At 42.2% G+C, this 23,951-nt stretch overlaps 1 protein-coding gene across 1 annotated transcript in view; it reads right to left on the minus strand.

The window, feature by feature from the left end:
• Positions 1–746: 746 nt before the first annotated feature.
• The window catches only part of PLG (plasminogen), a 300,429-nt gene continuing 277,224 nt past the window's right edge, over positions 747–23,951 (minus strand). The window contains exons 18-20 of the mRNA XM_085611450.1: positions 14,376–14,482; positions 5,545–5,690; positions 747–1,099 (exon numbers count right to left, since the gene is read on the minus strand). Coding sequence (XP_085467576.1) covers positions 938–1,099; positions 5,545–5,690; positions 14,376–14,482 — 415 coding nt within the window. The 3' untranslated portion in view covers positions 747–937. The remainder of the gene's footprint in view (positions 1,100–5,544; positions 5,691–14,375; positions 14,483–23,951) is intronic.

Below are 23,951 nucleotides of genomic sequence, written 5' to 3' on the forward strand. Positions count from 1 at the left end.
ACTCTCATTCAACATTGATGACCGTTAGAATTATTTTTCCTGTATAGGCATCCCATAGGATAACGATTTGATATCTAAAAGGGGAGTGTCCTAGGCATCCCTTACAAATGCCGAACCAGTATCTTATTGGTTTCAGACATCGCTTATCTAGGCGTTGTCAGAGCTATCTATGATGACATACAGATCGCGTGAAATTTCATTAGTACCTGAAAACATATATCTTCCAGATTCTGAATAAATTGTACTTTTGTACACTAATCATTTTTGAGGGAGGTAGGAAGCATTACCCACAATTTTCTGATTTTATCTGAAACAGAGATTCAATAGTTTTAAAAGTGGTTGATTTAATGGAACATATTTACGGTGATGCTGAGTGTTGTGCTGTTTACCTGTATATGTGGCAATCTTTGGGGTACTTTAGGTATTTAAGTGCTTAGGCTTATCGGATAAGCATAAACTAGCAGAACTGGAAAATGTAACATAGAATCAAGCATTGGTGCTGACAAAGGGTTTAATAACATTCTTTTATTTTCATAAGCAGGTGTGCTTTTCTGACTCCTTTGATAATATAAATCCTATATAATTAACTTTTTCTCAATGTCCCTGTATGCCATTTAAAAACACTAATACACCCCTTGATAACTTTTGCTTTTACTTTGATAATTCCCTATACCATACTTAGCCTGACCTCACTGATTCATTATTTGATCAAAACACTTTTGTCAAGAGTGGAAAAAGTCTCAAGCTTGCTTTGACCTCACTTTTTTATTGTTAGTTATGAATGCCTCACGTTCCAAATGGATGCTCCAAAAAAAAAAAAATTACATAGTTTATAAATGTATGTCAATGATCATTAATTTGTGCAGGCGTTTGCCTACATTCTCAATATTTTGTATTGAGCTGAGCTGCAAAGGAGGCCATTGAGGTTACTAAGATCTTAGTTATTTTTCATTGTCTCTTCAATCCAGTCGATAAACATTGAAACTCGAACATAAACACCGGGCTTCATAGGCTGGGCACACCCAAGACCCCAAGAGGTGACTCCTTGCAGGACATATTTTTCTCCATCGTTACAAACCAGAGGTCCTCCGCTGTCTCCCTGCAGAGAAAAACAAGAGAATATTGTCATCAATATGGAAGGCCACTGACTTTCCAAAAAATGCTCTGTTTTGTTTTGGTGTACAGTTTGCAGGACAACTTTGATAACCAAGCTGGTCTATCTTGGGATATGTAATAAACCTCATCGCACTGCTGGTTTGATGTGTTATGGCTTTAAATAAGGAGAATTACATTTTGTTTCAAAATCAGACTTTCCTAGTTCTTCTCTATAAAATAATAGGGCCAATTCATGAAGGGGTTTTGGAGTAGATGAAGTAATTCTCCTTTAGAACTTATTGACATACTCTTGCATGCCTTTGTGAATTGGCCCCAAAACATCTGACATGGGAATATTCTGGCAATATTCATAAACAATTTGTACAACTAGAAAGGACAGTATCTTGTTTGCACTTTTACTAATAAGGGGGGTTTGACGTTTCGGGCCAATTCACAAAGGAAGGTAAGAGTATTTATGTGTGTACTCCTGTAGCTCTACTTCTCATACCCATAAATACTTTTGTGATGTGGCCTCAATGTGTGTTTATAAAGTGCATTTTGACCCTGAGGAGACTATTGGTAGATTATAGATTCTTATTGTTACTCAGCACAGTGGCGGTCCTTTTCAAAATCAAAGATGGGTGAAAGCCTCAGTGAAACCTCCGGGACCTAAACTTGTAACATTTGGGGTCAAACAACTATCTGATTACCTATTAGTCCACTGAGCTGCCAGAACCACTAATGAGGAACATTTTGCAGAGGGCACCAGATAGTTGTCACTAGCTAATTGCAAAGAATGACACATTTATAAATGAAAGTCATGTTTATATTTCAGTTCAATTGGGTTACCTATGTCAGTCAGATGGACTAAGAGAAATGTAAAACATCTGCGAAGCTCCAGGCAGAGGATGATGTTCAAGCATAAAATAAAGGAGGAACTTGAGCTGAAATGTTCAGAGAACTGGTCACAAAAATGTGACTGTGTTCTGAAACCAACATTTTTCTGAAAAGTAAAGAATTTCAGAAGCTGACCTATCTACAGATAGTTCATGAATATTAATGACGTGTGTTACAAATTATGACTCAATCCAATTGGAGACCATCACAAAGATGGTAGCTTAATATTGTCCGCAGACCATGATGCCTGTAATTGGCTCTCAGTAAAATACTTTCGTTTCTGCAACCTGTTTGCCTTGAAGGAAACAGGGCTACCTTTCTAAAAAAGTACTGGCAGTGACCCTGGACCACTACCTACTCTCAAACAAACTTTATTTTAAAACATACAAAGGAGACCTCTTCCCATTTGCAAATGCATTACCACCTCAACTTGGAAGTCTGCCAGTTTTTTAATGTTCAATTTGGAAGGGATGCCTACAACAGGCCCTTTTCAAATCCCAAATCAATATCCATTAACAAAGCCATTTTAGGATCAGGAAAAATTTACTGACTACTAAAATGCCTTTAGTATAGTCCAAAAAGCATCTCTACCTCGGAGTAGTTAATAGATAGTGCGGTGCCAATGTTAAATTTCTTGACTACATTTGTACAAGTGAAATTACGCAACCTCCTGTCAGCTATTCCTACACATTAATGGGTGCCCACCTGACTGGTTATTGAAATTAGGTGGAAATCAGGTTGAGGCCTTCCAATACAAGCAAGGTTAATTTCATTCGTTTATAGTCAATTCAAATGTAATAGGAAAACAAAACAAACTCTGTAAAGAAGCAGCAACAGGTATGTATGTTTATTGTACAGGGATCACCTTGTACCTGAAGAGCAATCCTTTAGGCTTAGTTGCTGCAAGTGGATTTATTGCTTGAGTATAATATAAACCTATTTTGCGACCTCTTTGCTCTCAGTTGACAAAACCGCCTGAGCTGATAATCTGTCTTCATCCATTGTGGAGAGTGATTTCATCTTTAAAGGAGTTAAATAAGTTTTCAGCTACATCCCTCCAACTTATCTTTTCAGTCCAATGCATTTCATGATTCAAAAATGCTGTTTGGACTTTTCAAATTAGTAATCACGCAAGTCTGAAATCAAAGGAGGTGGGCATTGAATTTGATATCAGTACAAGAAACGCCTAAAATTCTATCACAAAAATTAGACTACTGTCCGCTTTACAGGTTAAGGGCTAAATTCTGATCCCTGTCTAACATTAGTTAGGAATGGATAGAAGATTGGTAGTGCAAGATTTTAAAGAATAAAGGAAGATTGTGTTGAAAGCTTAATCAGACTAAGCTGAGGGCAGTGTTAGCCAATGCTTTATCCCACTCATATAGTGCCGTCAGAATAATACGTTTGTGAACAGGCTGCCAGCAGATGGGTTTAAGATGTCTGTTTCTGCCATAAAATCCTCAGAGAACCCAGCTCTATTTTTTCCCCCGATGAAACCCTACCTTCCTAACAGGCATCTCAGGTCCTCGAAGACTGCAATGACTGTGGTCCCCAGAGTTAACAGAATGCGTCTGAGAGGTAGCTCCTTCAGATTCTTGGCTGCTCAACTCAGAACTCAATGGCCTTGGATCTGAGAATGGAACCATCTGAAGTCCAGTTCCCCCAAAAATTGAATACCTGGCTATTCATACAAAACTGATTAGGCAATGGACTATGTAGATAATAATGAATGAAACTCAGAGCAGGATTAATAGGCCTCTGGGGGTGTAAAATTAGCGCGGGTACGCTCCATCTGGAGTTACAAGCACTTCACAAACCCCCTAACATAACAACATGACATGTCCCAAAATGTGTTGTCTGCGTGGAAAGATGAGTAACAACTGGTTCTGCCTGTTGTACTCTGGTCTGATACACACCCTATTGCTCAGAAATTCACTACTCCCAATCAGCTTTAGGAGGTGATGAAAGCAAGTCACTTGCCAGGCTAGCAGTGTAGTGAATGCTTAGCGACATTTCTCCAGTTATGTCAGGGCAGGAACACCCACTTTGCATCTCATTAGAGATGCAAAGATGAGCGTTCAGAAAACAGGCGCTAATGCAAGGTTTCACGCGATAGCGTGACCTTGCTGATTAGGCGATAAAATTATCGCCGCTTTTCGTCCAAAAACGGACGCAAAAGCGGCGATAATTTTTTATCGCCTCGTTGATGATATGCCCCATAGTTTCTCTTCCAAATGAAGTAAGTGGGTTCCAATCAGAAGTAGATATGTGTGTATTTAAGGAGTTGAGTTGCTAAAATTGCTTCGGCTTTCGGCACAGCCACTTTCATTTTCAGAAAAATGTAAATAGGTTTTAATTTAAGCATTTGTTATCACTGTCATGAGTGATTGCTAGTTCTCTGCATTAATTTGCATTAGCTTGATCATTCTTCTCTGACACAGTTGAGCTGCACCAATCTGGATACCAAAAGGTCTATAAATCACCCGGCTCATGCAAAGGAATAGAAGTGAGCTCAGGGGGGATGCTTGGTAAGTTTGATGATAGACAGTCTAGTCTGCATGAAGGAAAGCATAGTGCAAAGGGCCATTATGTGCATCCCCGATAGATATAAATCAGAGCAACAAATTTGGAATTGACAGATATCAAGTCACGTGTGTGCTATGACCTGGCTGAATAATGTATACCCTGACAAAAGAATCAATTAACACATTTCATGACCTCGCCAAAGAGCCAGGGCTGTCTTAACAGCATTATAGACCCCGGGCAAAGCAGTGCACTGGGCCCTGCCTACACAACCACTCACAGGAATAAAAATGTTTATTGGAAAATATGTGTTAAATTCTGGTGTGCATCGGCCCCCTATGCTCGTGAGGCACCTGGGCAACTGTCCAGAGTGCCCATGCGTTAAGACGGCACTGCAAAGAACATGAACTGGCCAGAGGTTCCACAACTTTGTTGAAGGTTCCATGTACAAATCAGAGAGTTCAAGACCTGCCCAAGAAGTTCATTGGTTAGACCATAAAATCAATGACCAAATCAAAGAACCCAAGACCCTGCTGAAGATTTCAAGATTAGGTCACGCAGTCAAGGGCCTAGTCAAAGAATCCAATACTTTGGTGATAATTTTCAGTATTAGATCAAAGACTCAATGACCTATTAAATATCCGGTGGCGCTAAAGATTCCGGGGCAGATTTACAAGCCCCTTGCGCCACTTTTTGTCATTTTTAACATGGGAAAAATGACGCAAAAGTGGCGCAAGGGGGGTGGAAAATCTTCCCCTCCATTGCTAGGCTGATGATTTGAAGACCTGGATGATGATTTCATGATTAGGCAATAGAATCCATGATGTGTTCAACACATATGTGACCTGGCTGAAGATTCCTCAACCTGGCCTCAAGATTTGCCTAATAAGAGAGCCACTGTTGCCTGTGACAATTGTATTTTCTTCCACGAGGCTTAATCAAACCAGGGCACATATACCCTGGTCAGCCGGGATACATCTGGGAATTGTCTGTTATTGAGATGCACAGTATTCCAGTGCCCATTCTTACCTGGCAGCTGTCAGTACCACCGTGTATGTGTCCCGCACAGAGTTCTTTTGAAGTAACTCTTCCACTCAGATATTCAGGCCGATTACATACTTTATTTTCAATTACAGGGAAGCCAGCTTCTTTCAGAAAACCTTCTCCACCAGTACCTACATGGATGAAAAAAATGACAAATACATAACTTAAGGATTCAGATTAATTTATTTCTTTAAATATATAGCATCTATGCATATGTGTGAAATGTGATATACTGTTTATTATTACTGAGAGATTAGTGAGGGGACATAATGAATGAGAGGCAAAGGCTAAAGTTGGTCACACTATACCTCCCTTCCCACAACAATGTTAATAAACAGCTAATTACACTCTGCACATCAGCATTTATGGTTTATGTCATGAAATCTTTCTGTCTATTTGTTTTAAATAAAAGGTATTTGACCAAAACCAGGATGCAAGGAGTTTAATGTGTGCCGTAAGGTTAAATCGCACTGAAAAGACCTCATGATTATCAGGAGAGAGGTTTCCTTGTGTAAAAATAATTGTAACACGCAATCTGTGAGGCAGCAAGTAGTGTTTTTTTAATGGAGGTCTTACTGTACTCTATTGATAACTCGAATCTGACCTTTGCACTGTAGTAATAAATATGTGGATGTGTGTTTATTAGTACAGTTGCTCTAAACACCAGCTGTTTTTGGCCCACATTTAGGGCCTTATTACGATGGCAATCCAACCGCCATTGTTGCAGGATGGTAACCCCGACAGTTTCACCCGACATATCACAATGCATGCTCTTTTCTATTGTGGCTTTTGCTGCGACCTGCATAAGGGCCGCGGCACAAGCTGCAATAGAAAAGGGCATGTTTGCAAACATCCATGCACCGTGCGTGTGTCAGGCACCATATGGTGCATGGATGTTTGGGGGGGCACCACAAGTGTCCCCCTGGCCCCATAGCTGAGGCCTACGAGGGACGGGGACCCTGCTATGGGCCACCAAAGTCTCATTCTGGCTGTCTGTTAATGAGGGTGGGACCGCCATGAACAGGCAGTCGGAAAGGGATGCCCTGAGCCCTACAGCAGTGCCTGAACAGGCACCACTCCATTGTAGGGATTAGGATATGACCGCTGTCCTGATGGGCTCCTTGAGCCTGTCGGAGGCAACGGTCTTTCCCCCCGCCTAACTCGCCCCAACTGCCGGAATGGTAATCTGGCAGTCAGACTGATGGCATAGATGTCGGTGAGACCGCCACCAACGGCCTGTCGGTGGTTGCCTTACTTACATCGTAATGATGCCCTTAGTTTTTACCGGCTGTGCAAAAACATGTGTGCAGTAAAACATTTTGTTTAATGTTATTCTCATTTTTATGGTCTGGTTTGACAGCACAGAGAGTGGCGTTTGGCATCGCTCAGTTTTTGGAAGTCATTTGTACATGTTTTGATGTGGCAGAAGTTGTGTGCTTCCACAAAAATGTGCTTGCCCTCTCCACTAATGTTATCATGTTGGTTATTCATCCAGCAGCCTTAGCTTCAACTTTCATTGGCACATCCCTGGCATTGCAATGCTGTTAAAGATTCGTAAATAACTATATAGTTTAGACCTTTATTCTCTGGCAGTAGCACAGCTGGAAGGAATGAAGTCATTCCTTTACAAGCTGCACAGGTGCTTCCAATGACTTCTAAGCCATTACCTTAAAACAAGTGTTCTAATCTTTTCATCAGACATTTTCCTTTCTTTATGGAAGGACTGGAGGAGCAGCCTGGGTATCAAGAACTGTCTGAATGCAATATTAGAAAATTATACCAAAATTAAAACAAACACTAATTCTAACTCTAATGCTGATCCTAAAAGTAACCCTGGGCAATGATTAGTCTTTGAATATATTAGTTAAATGTAAAGAAATTAATTTTAAAAATAACTAATTCCTTAAACATAGTGCTAATTCTAACACTAATCTACCCAACGTTTCAAACTTGTCATCTACGCGGTTCCGCATGCTTCTGCTTTGAGCTATACCCCATTTAATTGTTACATTGCCTCCCTTCCTGCTGTTATATGTCCTCAGCTTTTTTCCCTACTCAGATGACACGCAACGTGTATTCCTTCTGGACGGTGACTGAGCTGTGTCCTTCAACGTAGTTCAGACCTGCCTATGTTCTGTTGAACAGTGCCTGGATTCCAACCTTCTTCACTGTAATTCTTCCAACACTGTAGTGTTGGTAAGTCTGCCTTCTGCTGTTCTAATTGGTGACCTACGGAACTGGGAGTCACCCACCCCCCCTGCTCCATCTGTGTGTACTTTAAGAGTGATCTTTGATCCCTGATGGATGTTCACTGAATATATTCCCAGACTGGCCTCTCCCAATTTTTTGTCTTTTGAAAATACTCAGAAACATCCATTTCTCTTCCACTAAAACCTTCCTATGACAGTAGTTCAGTCTTTGATTCATCAACTCTCTTTTTCTAGGTTTTCTATAACATCTGGTGGGTGCAACATCTGCAATGTTTCTAGAACTCTGCTGCTTGCCTTCATTTGAGGATAAGCAAACAATGTCTCTTTCGACTAAAAATCATTTCACTGGCTACCTATCTCTAACCATAGTCTGTTCACTCAGAATTTTTTATTGTTTGATTCATCCAGTAAACCCACTCTGTGTTCAGACTCTCTTTTGTCGTCGCTGCCCCTCATGACCTTTATGATCCACTTGTAGGAGCATTTTTCATAAAATAAAAAATAATTACTAATGTAGATGTTGTTTAGTTAGCTTGAATTAGCCTCAGACAGCTTGCGTTGATAGAAAGTAATGTGCACTTATATTTCATGTGAACAAGCCTTTCCACATGCATGTTTATGTGTGCTTTTCCATTTCAGAAAATCAGAATCTAAGCCTTAGTATCAATAAATTGTATGAATATGTTTCATGCTCAGGGTGTTCCTCTCTTAATAGCTCCTTCTGGGCCCTGACGCTTGCCTGCAAATTTTATTTATTCGTATACAGTTTGGGAGGTGCCTGGCTTCCCTCACAGGCGCCATATTGGAGGAGTCCTCCATTTTAATGATTTAAGCAGTGATCGTAGGGGAGCCTGCGATCACTGCAGGGGTTGCTGGACCCAAGTTTAAAGTCCCTCTTTATTTCTCTACTCTTTCCCTCGCACTCCGGCGCTGTCTTAGGCCACGCCCCTTACCCTGGAGGGCTACTTAATGAAGATCCAGTGCGTCCGTGCAGCTCCTCCTGAGCCCGGATGTTTGCCTGCAACTTTTCAATTCCTTGTATAAAGTTTGGGAAGTGCCTGGCTCCCCTCACAGCCGCCATATTGGAGGAGTTACTCCCTCCATTTTAATGATTTTATGATTTAAGTTTTGCACTTTTTATTTCCTTACCTTTCTTTTACCAGTAAGCAGTGATCGTAGGGAAGCCTGCGGTCACTGCAGGGGTAGCTGGATCCCAGTTTAAAGTCCCTCTTTATTTCTCCACTCCTTTTCTCTCGCACTCCAGTGACGTCTTGGGCCACGCCCCCTACCCTGGATGGCCACGTAATGAAGATCTCAGCGCATCTGCGCAGCTCCTCCTGAGCCCGGACGCTTCCCTGCAACCATTTTTTATTTCCTTGTATACAGTTTGGGTGGTGCCTGGCTACCCACACAGGCACCATATCGGAGGAGTTTAATCCCTCCATTTCAATGATTTTATGATTTAAGTTTTGCACTTTTTATTTCCTAACTTTTCTTTTACCAGTAAGCAGTGATCATAGGGGAGCCTGCGATCACTGCAGAGGTAGCTGGACCCCAGTTTAAAGTCCCTCTTTATTTTTCCATTCATTTTCCCTCGCGTTCCGGCACCGTGTTGGGCCACACTCCCACCCTGGAGGGCTACTTAATGAAGATCTCAGCACCTCCGTGCCACTGGCGCGCCTAAGGCAAGTTCGTCTGCGCCCGTCCGCTGCCTTATCACCCCTAGCACCAGAACCCCTGCTCTGTTTGCTCCAGGTAGAACGACATCCCCGTTGGCATACTCTAGTAGGGAACTGCATGCGCTAAAAAGTTAATACAAAATGCCGCAGTCGGCCTGCACCTACTTTGACCTAGTGAAGCACTTTAAAGAGCCCAAACTTGCGCCGCCTGCAGCCTCTCTCTGATGGCCCATCCTACATCAGCACTGGACATTTCTTCCATCACAGTTAGTTACCCCCAAAGCCAGTAACAATGGCTGCACTAAGATTCAGGCCACCCTGATAAATGCATGCTCTCTTCCTCAACACAAACATGAAATAGCCGAACTAATAGCTAGCCACTATCGTGATCTCTTAATTATCACCGAGACGAGGGCAGATTCCTGCAGGTTTCTCTGTTTTCGGACAAGATAGGCCCATCAAAAGAGGTGGTGGTCTAGCACTTATCTATCATGACACCATCGTAGCTAAAGGAGGGCTGGTTCCCTCTACGGCCTGTAAAGCCTTCAGTTCAATATTTCAGTCTCAGAGCACCAATCTTTTAAAGGGTTGCTTCTTTACCATCCTCCCGGTCCAAGGGGAGACTTTTTAGTGACTTTGGGCAGCCTATCAGAAGTTGCAGCCTATGAGTCGAGTTTTACTATAATGGGAGATTTAATTTTAATCTGGGGGTTAATAATGACAAGGACTCAGATCCCCTGATTATGGAGTTGGGATCAGTGGGCCTCTTGCAGAAAGTATGCCTACCCACCCATGCTGCGGGACATACCTTAGACGGTCTCTTTACTAACAATGATGCCATAACTTTTAAGGAGGTGCTTCCGTTAGTTTGGTCGGACCATCAGGCAGTCCTATTTGACATTCGTCTTTTGGGTGTGAACTCCCTCCACCCTAGGCAGGTGTCCTCCAAATATTTCAGAGCCTGGAAGAATACAGACCACGGGCCTCTTACGAAAAACCTATCGGACACTAAGCTGGTTCTTTCCTATGACCTAGATCAGGCAGCCTCAAGCTATATAGATAGGCTTCATGCCTCTTTCACAAAATTAGTTCCCTAAAAGACAGCCTCTAAAAATAGAACTACGCCTTCAGCCCCGTGGTACTCAGAAGCCTTGAGGCTCGAGAGACAGTGTTGTAGGAATCAAGAAAGACGCCGGTGTCTGGATAGCCGGGAGAAATTTCTCTAAACAAGCTTTGGCCAACTACAAACATCTCCTTTTTAAGGAGAAAAGCAGCTACTTTATAAGAGAAATTGAAGCTGCCCAAGATTCTACCAAACTCTCATTTCAGGTGGTAGCCAAACTCGGGACCCCGCCTTGTAATTTGGCCAATCTAGCGACTCAATAATTTTGCAATTCATTAGCCCTGTGTTTTCAGGATAAAGTAAACCTCATCTGTTCCAACTTTAATGCCTCCCTAGTCTCTCCAACCAGTTCAGACTGCCTTACGGAATCTTTAGGAAATTTCTCTCTGAGAGTTTTCACCCCTTTTTCCTCTAAGCTAGTAACGTACCTGGTGAGAGCGGCTAAATCAGGATCACCCTTGGAACCGTGTCCGCCTGCTACCCTTAAGTAGTCTTTTGAGATAATTTGGCCAGTTCTGGCCAACATCTTTAATTCTATGTTTACAGTTGGTGCATATCCTTCTCAATGGAAAAAGGCTTCCATTCTGCCCCTATTAAAGAAGTCAAACTTTGACCTGTAAGACACTATCAACTATCGGGCCGTTGCACGTCTGCCTTTGCCAGCGAAATTAGTGGAAAAGATTATAAATGACCAATTGACCCAATACATTGTCACAATTTGTTGGATAAAACGCAATTTGGCTTTAGGAAAATCTATAGTACGGAAACAGCGCTCATCAAAGCCACGGATGAAATAAGGTTCGAGTTGGATAAGGTTGGCGCAGCGGCTTTGGTCCTCTTGGACCTATCTCCGGTCTTTGAAAGAGTTGATCATGGTCTCCTGATCAACTGCATCTCCTCCCTAGGCATCAGGGACACGGCTAAAGCTCTGTTAGCATCCTTTTTAGCCAACAGAGCCCAATCAGTTAAGTTGGGTGATTTTGAATCCCCTCCTTTTTCTCTTCCGTGTGGAGTCACATATGGCTCCTCCAACAGTCCTACTCTTTTTAATATCTACGTGACCGACCTGGCACATGTGATTAAATCTGCTGGCTTAAGCCTTACATCATATGCAGATGATGCTCAAATTGTTTTCGCATCTCGGCTAATTCTCATGATGGTATGTTGGTGATGAGTACCTGGATGTCCAATCACTGCCTCAAATTAAATTCCTCTAAGACTGAGGTGATGTTGTTTGGTAACCTCTCTCTGGCATGGTCCTCCCGTTGGTGGACAGACAATCTTGTACTGCCTCCTGTCCCTGTCACCAAGGCAAACAATCTCGGGGTCATACTTGAGGGCAAGTTATCCTATAAATACCATGTCAACTCAGTAGTCTCCTCGTCATTCTACATCCTCAGAATGGCTAAGAAACTGTTTCCTTTCATCTCAATTGAAGCCAGGAAGATGATCATAGCAGCCTTGATCCTGTCTAAGGTACACTATTGTAATGGTCTACTGATTAATGCTCAGCAATCAATCTTAAAAAAACTGCAACTAAGTATTTTCCAGGGCCCATTCATTAGCTGAACTCCCTATTGTTCTTCTGTATATATAATTGCTGTGTTATTTCCCTGCTTTCTTAAACATGCCTCATTTATTAATGTGTATTAAAGTAGGTGTTTCTAGATTTATGTTATTGAATGTATCTCATGTACTAGAATATTCATTTGTCTGTGTATTGTAACATTGCTAGTCTGTCCCTGTCAGGCCATTAGAAGTAACTAAAATGTGTGTGGCTTTTCTGTCTAAAACCCTATAAAGAATATGTTTTTGAGGTATGCACCAGTTATTTCTTGTCATTCTTGGTAGGTACACTCCATGCCATTCTGTTTATTTATATTATATTTATATTTCTTGGACTTTCTATCTGTGCAGAGTCTATGTCAGTCTGTCATTTGATTAAGACTTACTCTTCTGTCTATTAATTTAACAGCAGTCTCACTGTCAGTCCTCTTGTGTAACTATATTTAGTTCTGACTAATTACTTGCTTTGAAGGTTGACCTTATATTGATCGGCTTCCGTTATTTTAATTTACTCTTAAGAAATATAATGCTAGTTCCCTAACTAAGAATTTTTACCTTCTGTAATGATCTTAATTTTGAATGAACATAATGGCTTTTTCCCTTAAGTTTTGTCTTATGAAGGTTTTCTTGATTGGTTTGGACTCAGTCTTGTGAAGATACACACAGTCTTACGAAGACTCAGATAGTCCTGATCCTACTTAAGAACATTCCTCATTTTTTTGATTAGAGCATCAAGACACTTCCGCTTATCGACGGCTAATTCCAAAAATCTAACATGCTAGAGTCAACCACATGGAAAACTGTTTTTCACTTTTTTGTCAAAATTGTCAATGAAATCTGGTGAGCAATAGTATTCAGGCTGACACCGAAAACATTAAATTATAACTTTTTATACAACGCTATATGCAGCAGTTTGTGCTGCCTATAAAATATCAGATCAACAGTTTTAACTAGTTCTTGATTTAGGCCCTCTTGTTAACTTGCTAGAATGGTGTATAAAGTCAAACTGTTTAGCAATCGGGTTAGGTGACACTGTGTCCCTTCCTTAACACAAATATTGCTAAAACTAATCAGAGGTGTGCCAGTACTGTGGCACACTTTCCAATAATTGTGAAAATGAACTTGAAAATCTCTGGAAGCCTTTCTCTGCGGGGTGAGCTTTCTGGAAATCACAACCAGAAACAATGCATCTGCTTGTTAATTCTCATAAATCAGTGAAAGGTTTTTATTGTTTCAGAAAGTAGTGGCTGGTAATATACCCACCTTGTTCTATATTAGTATCTTGATCATTCCCAAGCTATTGAACTCAAAAGGATGGAAGGTTGGGTTGGCATTGTCTAGATTTAAAATCATGACCCGAAGATCACATAATATGTTGTTGGTGAGCAGATAACTCAGTAGGCTATCCTGCCTCCTTTATATACTTATGTCCCCCAGCTATTCAGAATTCAAAGACTTGGCAATTGCGTTCTAAGAATAAGCTATTGTAGTCACTGAATTTTAGGGACCAACGTCTTAGCCTGGCACAGTCCAGATAGTACGAAATAAGAGGGGGTCCAACTACACAAAGAAATGGGCATAAATACCCAGATTGAAGCCATGTCAAATTCAACATCCTGAAATGTGTTCTTCCAATGCTAAATTCCTCTAAATGCAGTGGGGTTTAAAACTGTTTGCTGAAACTACTCTCGCTACCAGTGGCTAAGAAAGTTCAATTTAAAACCTCGTGGTAGATTTAATAAAAAAGTGATGGAAAATGTCACAAAGTCTAAAACTGGGATTAAACAAGGTTTGTGTTGGAAAGTAGCTCTAAAGTAAAGCCAAGTAAGTATAGTTAAAATACCCCTTGGTGTTTTGGTCACAAAGTAGCCTTCAAGTCCAGTCCCTTCTTTATGAATGCTAGATTCCAGTGCTAAATAACGTGTTGATCCCACAGATGTGTTGACTAATGGAGCCTAAAAGTTCTCAGATTCTGGAAGTCAAGATGCAAGGTGTTTGCATACTGGAATTCCTTTCTTGAGTCTCTTAAAAACAGTGAACAACATAATATAAATAACATAACATGAAACAAAAATGTACTGTAGTATAATTAATATTATATAATGGCCCCTTTTCGTGGGTGAAAAGAACAAGGAGAAAGAATATCTCATCAATATTAGTATTACAGGGAATTTGAATATGTTAACACATTGTGCCTGGCCTATTCATTAAAGAAATTCTTGAAAGAAAAGTTGTTACCTTGTGTGTCGCCCCATCCAGTAACATAACATTTAGCTTTGTCTTGTACCATATAGTTTTTAGATGGTAAACAGATTGGCTGCACTTCATCAGTATATACAACTGGACTGTAAAAAAAAATAATCAGATGCCATTTTCTTATTCCATTTTATAGCAAGTAATAAATAGACTAACAAAGGTTACAATGACCGAATCTTAAATGCTTCTTTGTATTCTTCTAACTTTCCTCCTTTTCTTTCTAGTTTAATATCACTCCCGCTACGTATATATGGAGTGGTTTTGAAGACTATTTCACAGTACACAATTTTTTTACTTATTCATCACCATTATCACCATAACATTTATTTTGGAAATCCATAAGTTCAGTATGAACAGTACAAAAAAACCAATCAAACTAAATTAATAAATTAGAACACATCACTCCATTATCGGTTTGTTTCCCCTTCATCAAAATAGAGTATGCTAGCTATCACAAATGATTAAATGATGCCCACATCATTATCTGTGGAACAATGGTCAATTGGTTAATTCTGAAATATGACAATTATTGGTAAGTATGAACCACATGGTTGAATACAAAGTGAAACACAACATTGCAGGTGGTTCTCTTGGGTCCATCAAAATCTTGGAAACAAGATAAATTAGGGTATGCTAGACAGCAGATATTTTTACAAAATCCAATGGTTTTGTTGGTCACATTTTAAATTACAAGCCAGAGGAACAAAAAAAGACAACAGATTCTTTAATATCCACACAAAAGCAGACATACATTTTCTTGTCTTTGAATCAACTTATAATAACAGTATAAAAACTCAAAGGTAATGCATGATCAGCTTCTTTAAAATTAGTTTATTGATTTGCAAGGTTTCTTCTTATATGGACTACAGAACTTATAGTTCTGTAATCTTTAGCTTTGGTTGCGAAGGATGCTGCAGCATGCACTTGTATGGTGACAACTAGGAATGGCATACTTACCGCCCCCCTTTCTCCGATTATGGCCACAGAGTACAAAACTATGTTTTATTCCTGTACCCGTTCAGATGGAGAATGTGCTCTAGAACACAAATATTACGCCAGGTTCTTGCCTCTCACATGTACTGCAGTAGTTGTTGAGAGGGCGATTTGTGGTTTAAAGACCTAAGTGGCCACCTGAAGTAGCAGAGACCTCATTCAATCCCACCCATTACTTAAGCACAATCAGCACGATAGAAAGGCTGTCGTTCTATTGTCGTTGCTGTTTAGTCAGCAGCTGATGAATGTCTGACCTGAGACCCTGAATGAAAAACCTTTGTTCAGCTCATGATGGTCCTCAGGCATGAATGTAGATACAAGTGACCAGCAAATGAGACAAATATTTTCTCTAGCTCTACTGATAACATTTTATTAACTGATTGTCATGTCGGAAGAGGATAATTGCGATACAGTTCAAAAAAAGATTTAAAATTCCCAAACTACAATTAATAACGGCGTTAATATAGAACCAATAATGAGCTTGGGTCCAGCTGTAGGAAGACATTTAACAGTCCTAAACCCCGTGATTTGCTAAATCACATGGTCTTTGACTTCTAAATGGCTTTCGAGTATTTATTAAACACATTTTGCTAGTCCGTAATTGCTTATTGAATCCTAAAATGGCTTAAGAAATGCAAAGTAACTACAATTTGGAAGGGGCATGAGTAGGGTGTCCCTTCTTGATTGTGATTCAGAATGCTATATATCAATAGTTTGGCTTGCAACCGTGATTTTGATAGCAAACCATTTACATTTACCAACTCCTCAAAGTAGGTGGTAATCGATTTTAATGGGGAAGGATCCTTCTCTTTTGTGAATCTAAAAATACGTTTTTTAGGAGTAAGCTGTGGATCAGGGGACCACTGCCAACTCTTAAACAAACATTTATAACATATATATATATATATTATTCTTAAGTGACCTGTTTCCTTTATGGAAAATAGGCATTTAGAAATAAATGTAATTTAATTAAATGTGACCACAAGGCATGGTGGCCTGCTGACCACAGAAGACCATCACCCTGTGATAGCATCCGATCAGAGTGAGAAGTAATTAGTGACCTATCTCATGAACAGAAATGATGTAGATTGAATTGCATCTCACTCTGTATGGTGATTTTGGGAACCAAACTAATAGTACATACTTTGCAAAATAAGAATCGATCCACAAAATGTTGGTTTGCATTTTCTGACCGCTTTTTGAACTGTCTCGGTCCAAAACATTGGAGAAAAAGAACCAAACAATATGCTCAATAACCAAACACATGAGATTAATTTCTCTGCCTTTAACACACATCCCAAGTGATGTTGACAATGATCAAACAAAGACAATGGGCATCAGTGCTATTATTTACAGGGATACCACCCTAAGTAAACGGGGTAATGTAAGAAATAGCGAGGGAAAAGAAGGACAAGGCTTTTGAGAGTGCCATTTAGGAAGCCATTTTCAAGACATTTCAACAAACTCAGATAACGCATCTCTTTCCTTCATACTCAGACACAATAAAGAAACTCGTTGACTGAGTGTCACAACAGATATAGACCCCATTGAGTCCATGACATTTGCGTCTGAACTCAATTACAGTGCCTTTGGGGATGCTCTGGGAGAACTCATTGAAAATTTGGGGCAAACACACACTACTATGTTGACAACACCCAACGGAACTCCAGAATCTCAGCAAAACGGATTTTACACTTTTCTACCTGCTTCCGGCCAATGAGGAATTGAACGTCATCAAATGACCTGAACCTACATCTACTGAAACTGGAAGTATAATTCCTCTCTTTATGCATCTCCAACTGTCTCACAGTTCTGCGGAACCCATCAGGAGCCAAAAGGGTTCCATCATTTCTAACCCACAAGACACTACATCTCCCCCACAGTTAAATACAAATTTTTTAATACAAATTATATAAAGGATAGACATTTACAATTTAATCTCTTCAATCAATCTTTTTGGTACTTTAATTGTTTGACCTGATCTTGTTCTGGGAAACTGGAAAGTGTCATCACCATTGACCAGGATCTGCGTCAATGGTGTGGAGGCAACAGCATTCACTGATGTGTCAGACCCAGGCTCTCCTTCAACAGTTAGATCTGATGAAAGAATAGTTAAGTGCCTAAAATGATAAGAGTCTCAGGTAATAGACTTCACAGGGCACTGGCGAGTCACCTTGTTTCCCTTGGTAGACACCACTTGAAAAGGCTCTGCATCGAATGGAGCATCAGATTTTTTTCACACTTGTCGTGCAAGCAGTGAATCTCCTTTCTTAAAAACAATGTTTTCTGCATTTTATCTTTTGTCAACATATGCTTTTATCTTTTGTTTATTAACCAAGTCCTTCTCATGAGTTGCTGTCTCATCTTTCATTCTTTGATTGGTCCGTTCATGTAACTTGGCTTTTATTGCCCTTCCGAGCATCAATGTCACAGGACTTTCACCTGTGGTTGAGTGGGGTGTTGAACGATAAGCTCTCAAGGTAGAATTAAACACAGTTTTTCAAATTGAGCTTCTCAAGAGTAGCACACTGCACTGCTTTCTTTAGCGTATAATGGAAATTGTAAGTATTGGTTCATAATCACCAGCAGGTGATGTCCATTGTCGAGTGGAATTTTTTGTAGAAAGGTAGCTGCATTGATGACAGGCCTTTAATTCCTTTTTAACCCTGTCATCAAGATAAGGAAACCAGACTCGGATATCTTGTTTTGTGTTGCAATAATGCCACAATGTCCTTCATGTGTCACTTCAATTATTTCCTTTTGCAGACTCTCCAGAATCAGATTTCTGGACCCTCATAGTATAGCTCCGTCCTGAGTTATGGACAGTTCATCCTCAACATTTTTGAATTTTTGATATTCACTATCACTGGTGAGCAGTCAAGGGTGTTGTCCCATGACTAATGTGTAATTGTATCCTTCAACTTTCACATGTCATTATCATGGCTCATGGCAGTGACAATCTGGGCTAACGAAATGGCAGATGATGTGTTTGATTTTACAATTAAGTTAATATAGGCCAGCTACGTCTTGGATGGAGTACCGTGAACTTGTATAGGCATGCTGGAAAAGTAGTTAGCAGGGTTTCTGATCCCTCCATGGACGATGCACAATGATATAATTATACTTTTGTAACAGTAGACCCCATCGTTCAATGTGAGGAGGCATTTTGGCCTTTGGTTTGCAAATATATTAAGTTACGCATGATGATCAGTTACCATCATTAAAGGTTTTCCATGCAGGAATACATGGACATACTCACAAGCCAATACAATGGCTAAACTTTAATTTCCTGGTTGTGAGTAAGCACGTTCTGTTTGGGACAAACTTTTACTTGAGTATGCCAAAACATGCCTTCTAGCATACAGGTGTTGCTGTGCTGTGCAAAGATGGCGCCTAACCCATCTGGGCAAGTGTCAACAACAACCTCTGCATTAAGCTTCAGATTGAAGTATTCCATTCCAGTAGCATTCTCAATGGCTTGTTTGATTTTCTTAAAACTTTTCTCACACTCATGTGACCAATGAAATGAAGCATTCTTTTTCATCATGTCTCTCAACAGAGCACTTGCAGTGGCAAAGTCTTGGGTGTATCTGGAACAGCAACTGGCCATGCCAAGAAATGAACAAGGTTCTTGTGGGGATCAGCATTTGACAGTGCTTGTACTTTAGCAGGATCTGATGTCAACCCCATCAGAAAAGATATGGCCAAAGAATTTTTGCTTTGCTTCATGGAACTCGCACTTGTCTGCATTCGAAGTAGAACCTGCTTCCGCAAGTAAATGACATACTTCTGTAAGAGCTTTAGCATGCTCCTATTGTGTAGTTCCGAAAACTAATATGACATCTCAGTAATTTAACGCATTCATGACAGACTGTATGATGCATCGAATGACATCTTGAAACAGTTCTGCAGCAGATAACACACCAATACTCAAAGTCTTTTGTAAAGAAACAGACCAATATGTCTAAAAAGGTTGTATTGTGCCTGCAATTTTCTTCAAGTTTTAACTGATAACAACCTTTATTTCAATCAAGGCAAGAGAAGACCTTTGCACCATTTAATTGCATAATCATCTCACCAATGTGTGGACCTGGATGCCGTTCTCATTCATTTGCCATGTTTGTCTGACGCATGTCAACACATATGCGTACAGCTCATTCACTGTTCTTTCTAGGCACTACTACTATGGGAGAAATTCCACGGCCTGGACCAGTGGAACATTCAAATTTTATCATGCTTAAGTAACGATTTAGCAAAAGACACACAATTGATGGACGGAATGCAGAACAAATCAAAACATTCACCCCCCGTCAAGAGATCTGGGTTAAATCCATCATTCTTTTGCTCACCATGCCACCCCAGATTAGAGCTGGCCATATGCAAATCAGTCTTGACCCTGTGCCTCATGGGAACAGTCCAGCCCGAACTGCCAAGCCAAGTCCTCCCTGGACTGAAAATAAGCATCCCAGGACCAGTTTCGGAGAGTTAAGTAACAATTTAAGTTCTTTTTCAATAGCTTCTTGAAGAAGAAAACCATTTGTCTATGTCACTAAGCATCAGGATTGGAATCCTCATAATATGTAACTTTGTTATCATAGTCCTAAGCTTTCCCAAACCAAGAAATAATGAAGGGAACGGACTTACTATTTTTTAATGAGCATTCATGTTATAAGTCAGTCCCATATCAGCGGCTATGCTGAAACTGAGTTGACTGGCACTTGAAACCGTTCTTTGGAGCACATGGATGAGTGTTTGCACCTTAGTTTCCATGTGTTTTATTGTCACTACAAATGAACCTTGCCTTTTTTTTGTTTAAAGTCTGTTTATTGAGGTCAAGCAAATAATACTTACATGTCGCTTTAGAGATAACTGTGAGGTAGCATCACAGGCTAAGCTGGACAATGAGTTAGGAGAGCATAATTCAACCCATCAGGGCAGCCCCTCCCCACAAAACATGGTAAGGAAGTATAAGGCATGACGTGGAGCCCTCCTGAGTCTCAAACAGCAAAGCTGAAGTGCCCAAGTCCAAAAGGAGCATATGTGGGGAACCAGGGTATAGCTGCCAGTCCAGAGTCTTAACTTCCATTAGAAATCTCACATAGCAAAGTAGCCAAGAAAGCAATAGAGTCTAAGTAGACGTAACTCCCGTATCAATAAAACCCTCACCGCTCAGAGGGTAACTACCTCATACCATAACATTATTGAGTAGTCTTTGCCTTATGTATAATAAACAAGAACATACAACAAAAGAGAAAGAGAGACAGAAGTCAGAAAAGAGAAAAGTACAGAAAGAAGGAGACTAAGTCAGCAAAAAAGGGCCCCCTTTCAGGGAGAGGGGGGGTCTAAGCCAGATGCCCCATGGGGAGCCGGTGTTTACAGTGGGGGCCAGTGGACCCAGGGGCAGGGGAACCCACCCGCTAGTTCAAGTAGATCAACCCGGGGACCACGACCTCCGATCTCGGGAAAAGGGCTCCAGGGAGTCCTCAAACAGTTGCAGGGCTAGTAGCCTGGGGGACATCAGGCGAGAGTGCTCAGTTCTCGTAAAGTGTTGTATAAGGGGCTGCCAGATACGCTCAAATCGGGTGTCTGTGTGATTAAGGTGTGCCATGAGTAATTCTAAGGCCAGGACGTCCTACAACTGCAGGAACCATGCAGCGATGGGAGAGGAGTGGAGCCGCTTCCGGCAGGCGGCAATGGATTGTCTCGCCGCCCCCAGTAAGTGCAGGATCAGATGCCATTCTACAGAGGTCACAGCCCTCAGTGTGTTGGGTTTAATACCCAAAATCGCTAGTGACGGGGCAGAAGGGACCGGGAACCCCACTACTTCTTTGATGTGGCTGAGGACCTCCTTCCAAAAGAGTGCAAGGCCCGGGCAGGACCACCAGATGTGCAGGACGTCCCCTCTGTCACTCTGACATCTCCAGCAGAGCTGAGTGGAGTTCGGGAACATGCGATAGCGGCGAGTGTGGGTATAGTACCACCGTGTCATATTGTGTACGTTGATTCGCGCTGAGGCGTTCTGCGGTACACCTGAGGGATGTCCCTCCACAAGCGAGCCCACTCCTCCGGCGAGACCGCAGCAGCCAGGTCAGAGGCCCATCGCATCAGGTAACCATGAGGTGGGAGTTGTTGGGAGTGCTGCAGGACAGAATATGTTCTGAAGATCAGACCCCTTGAACCGTAAAATCTACGAACCAAGGATTCGAAGGGGGTGAACTGTCGGGTTGCCTCCCGAGTATAAGCCGGAGAGCTAAGTCAGTGTCCTAACTGACAGTACTGCATACGCGTGTTTTCCGAGAGGCAAAATGTTTGTTTACACTGTTCAAACGTATAAAGGGCCGATCCCTTGAAGAAATCCTGGATGACTCAACATCCCTCCACAGTCCATGCATCAAAAGCATGAGGCACTAGGACAGGGGGGAACATAGAGTTGCTCGTTAATGGCGTGTTGGGAGAAGGAAACGTCGTAAGACTCCGGAGCACTGCCAACCTATCCCAGATCTCCATGACCATTCTTGTTGGAGTGGGTATGTAAGCACTGTGGGGGCGGGCCTTTCACGGGATCCAGGCTAGGTCCCATAAGGGCCTACGGGACACCGCCCTGTCCATGTGAAACCAATGATTCTCAGGGTCAATCCACTCAGATATTAACCGGAGATGGCAGGCCCAGTAGTATTCCAGCAAATTAGGGCAGGCAAGACCCCTCGGATCTAAGGAGCATAAGACTTTTGTGAGGAAAGCGCGAACGCGATCTCCCCCAGAAGAATTTAGTCACGTCTTGCTGTACGGCCAGAATGTCCGTTTGTGGTATAGGAGTAGGAAGAGATTGAAAAAGGTAAAGAATTTTGGGAAGACCCTAACCACGCCAGAGGAAGGCCTTCCCACCTACGCATCTCCTCCCGAATGGACCTCCTATATCTGGGCCAGTTAGACAAGGTCCAAGACGCCAGTGTAGGGGTTAGATCCAGACCCAGGTAGAGAATCAAGACATCGGTCCACTGGACCGGGAGCAGGTCCCGCAATCCCTGGACCTCCGGGGTTGGGAGCGTAAGATTAAGAGCATGGGATTTTGCAAGATTGATTAGATAGCCAGAGGCAGCTTCAAAGGACCACAGAAGCGTTGCCACCGCAGGGAGGGAGGTTGATGGGGAAGACAAGGACAGGAGAAGGTCATCAGCGAAGAGAGAGGCTTTATGCTCTATGCCACCCATGGGTATGCCCCGTATATCTTGATTACGACGTATAGCAATAGGTAGGGGCTCAACCGCAAGGGCGAATAGTAGGGGGAGAGTGGACACCCCTGTCTGGTACCGCGATGTATGGGGATGGGGCCGTTAGGGAGCCGTTAAAACGAATGCGAGTGATGGGCTTTGCATATGGGGCCATCAGTTTAGAGATCATCCCAGGTCCCAGGCCAACCCTCTGGAGGGCCACCCTAGAAAGCCCCAGTCAACCTGGTCAAATGCCTTCTCGGCATCCAGGGACACCAGACAGGCCGGGATATCTCAGATGCGCGATTTCTCTACTAGGTGGGCTATCCGGTGAATATTGTCCGGGCCCTGACGGTGACGGATGAACCCTACCAGTTCGGGGTCTATAAGACCCGGCAGATGGGGTTCCAGTCGATTTGCCAGGATTTTCGTGAATATCTTGGCGTCAGTGTTTACCAGGGCAATAGGGCGGAAGGAGGCGGGCAACGTCGGATCCTTACCAGGCTTGGGTATAAGTACTATTTCCACTTCGTTCACCGAGTGATCGGTAAAGCTATTAAAGAGGTGGAGCAAATGATCCCGTAATTGTGGGTAAAAGACCCGATAAAAAGTGACCGGCAGACCGTTAGGGCCCGCAGTTTTGCCTACTAGGAGCTGTTTCAACGCTTTGGCTATTTCTTCGTGGGAGATCGGATCGTCGAGCAACTTCATAAAATAGGGATCAATAGGATCCCAGGGAAACAAGTCTAGAAATGCCGTAACACAGTCCGGGGAGCAAGGAGCAGGTGCATAGAGATCTCTGTAGAAGTCCTATAGCGCAAGGCTCTTGTCAGCTTCTGCAATGGCCTAGGAGCCATCTGGTCTCTGGAGCCTAGCAATGTGAGACCGAGTAGTCTGACCCCCTAAGGCGCCTTTCAAGGCATGCCCCAACCTTGTCTCCGCCCGTGTAGAATTTTTGCTTGAGAGTGACTAGGAGCCGCTCCGCCTTATTGGTTCAGGCATAGCTGGCCACGGAGGTCTGTGAGGCATCGCTTGTTACTAAGGGACTGATGTGCATGATCCTTACGCTCCAGATCTTTAATATCTCTAGAAAGGGTGGATTCGACCAGGTGAGCCTCCTTAGACCAGGCGATGGATATTGAGGTGATGACCCCCCAAATAATAGCTTTGAAGGCATCCCATTGGACGTCTTCAGAGGTATCTGAAAGAGAGTTGCCAACGAAGAAGGCCTCAATCTCCTTGCGAATGTCCGCCATGCCTACAGGACCCGGAGGACATGGGGGCAGTCGCCACCGAGGGAGAAGTTCTCACCGAGAGTCTGGGGGTTTGATCGTGAGCAGAACGTGAGTGTGGT

This window comes from Triturus cristatus, chromosome 6 (genome assembly GCF_964204655.1).
Source record: "Triturus cristatus chromosome 6, aTriCri1.1, whole genome shotgun sequence".
Lineage (NCBI taxonomy): Eukaryota > Metazoa > Chordata > Amphibia > Caudata > Salamandridae > Triturus > Triturus cristatus.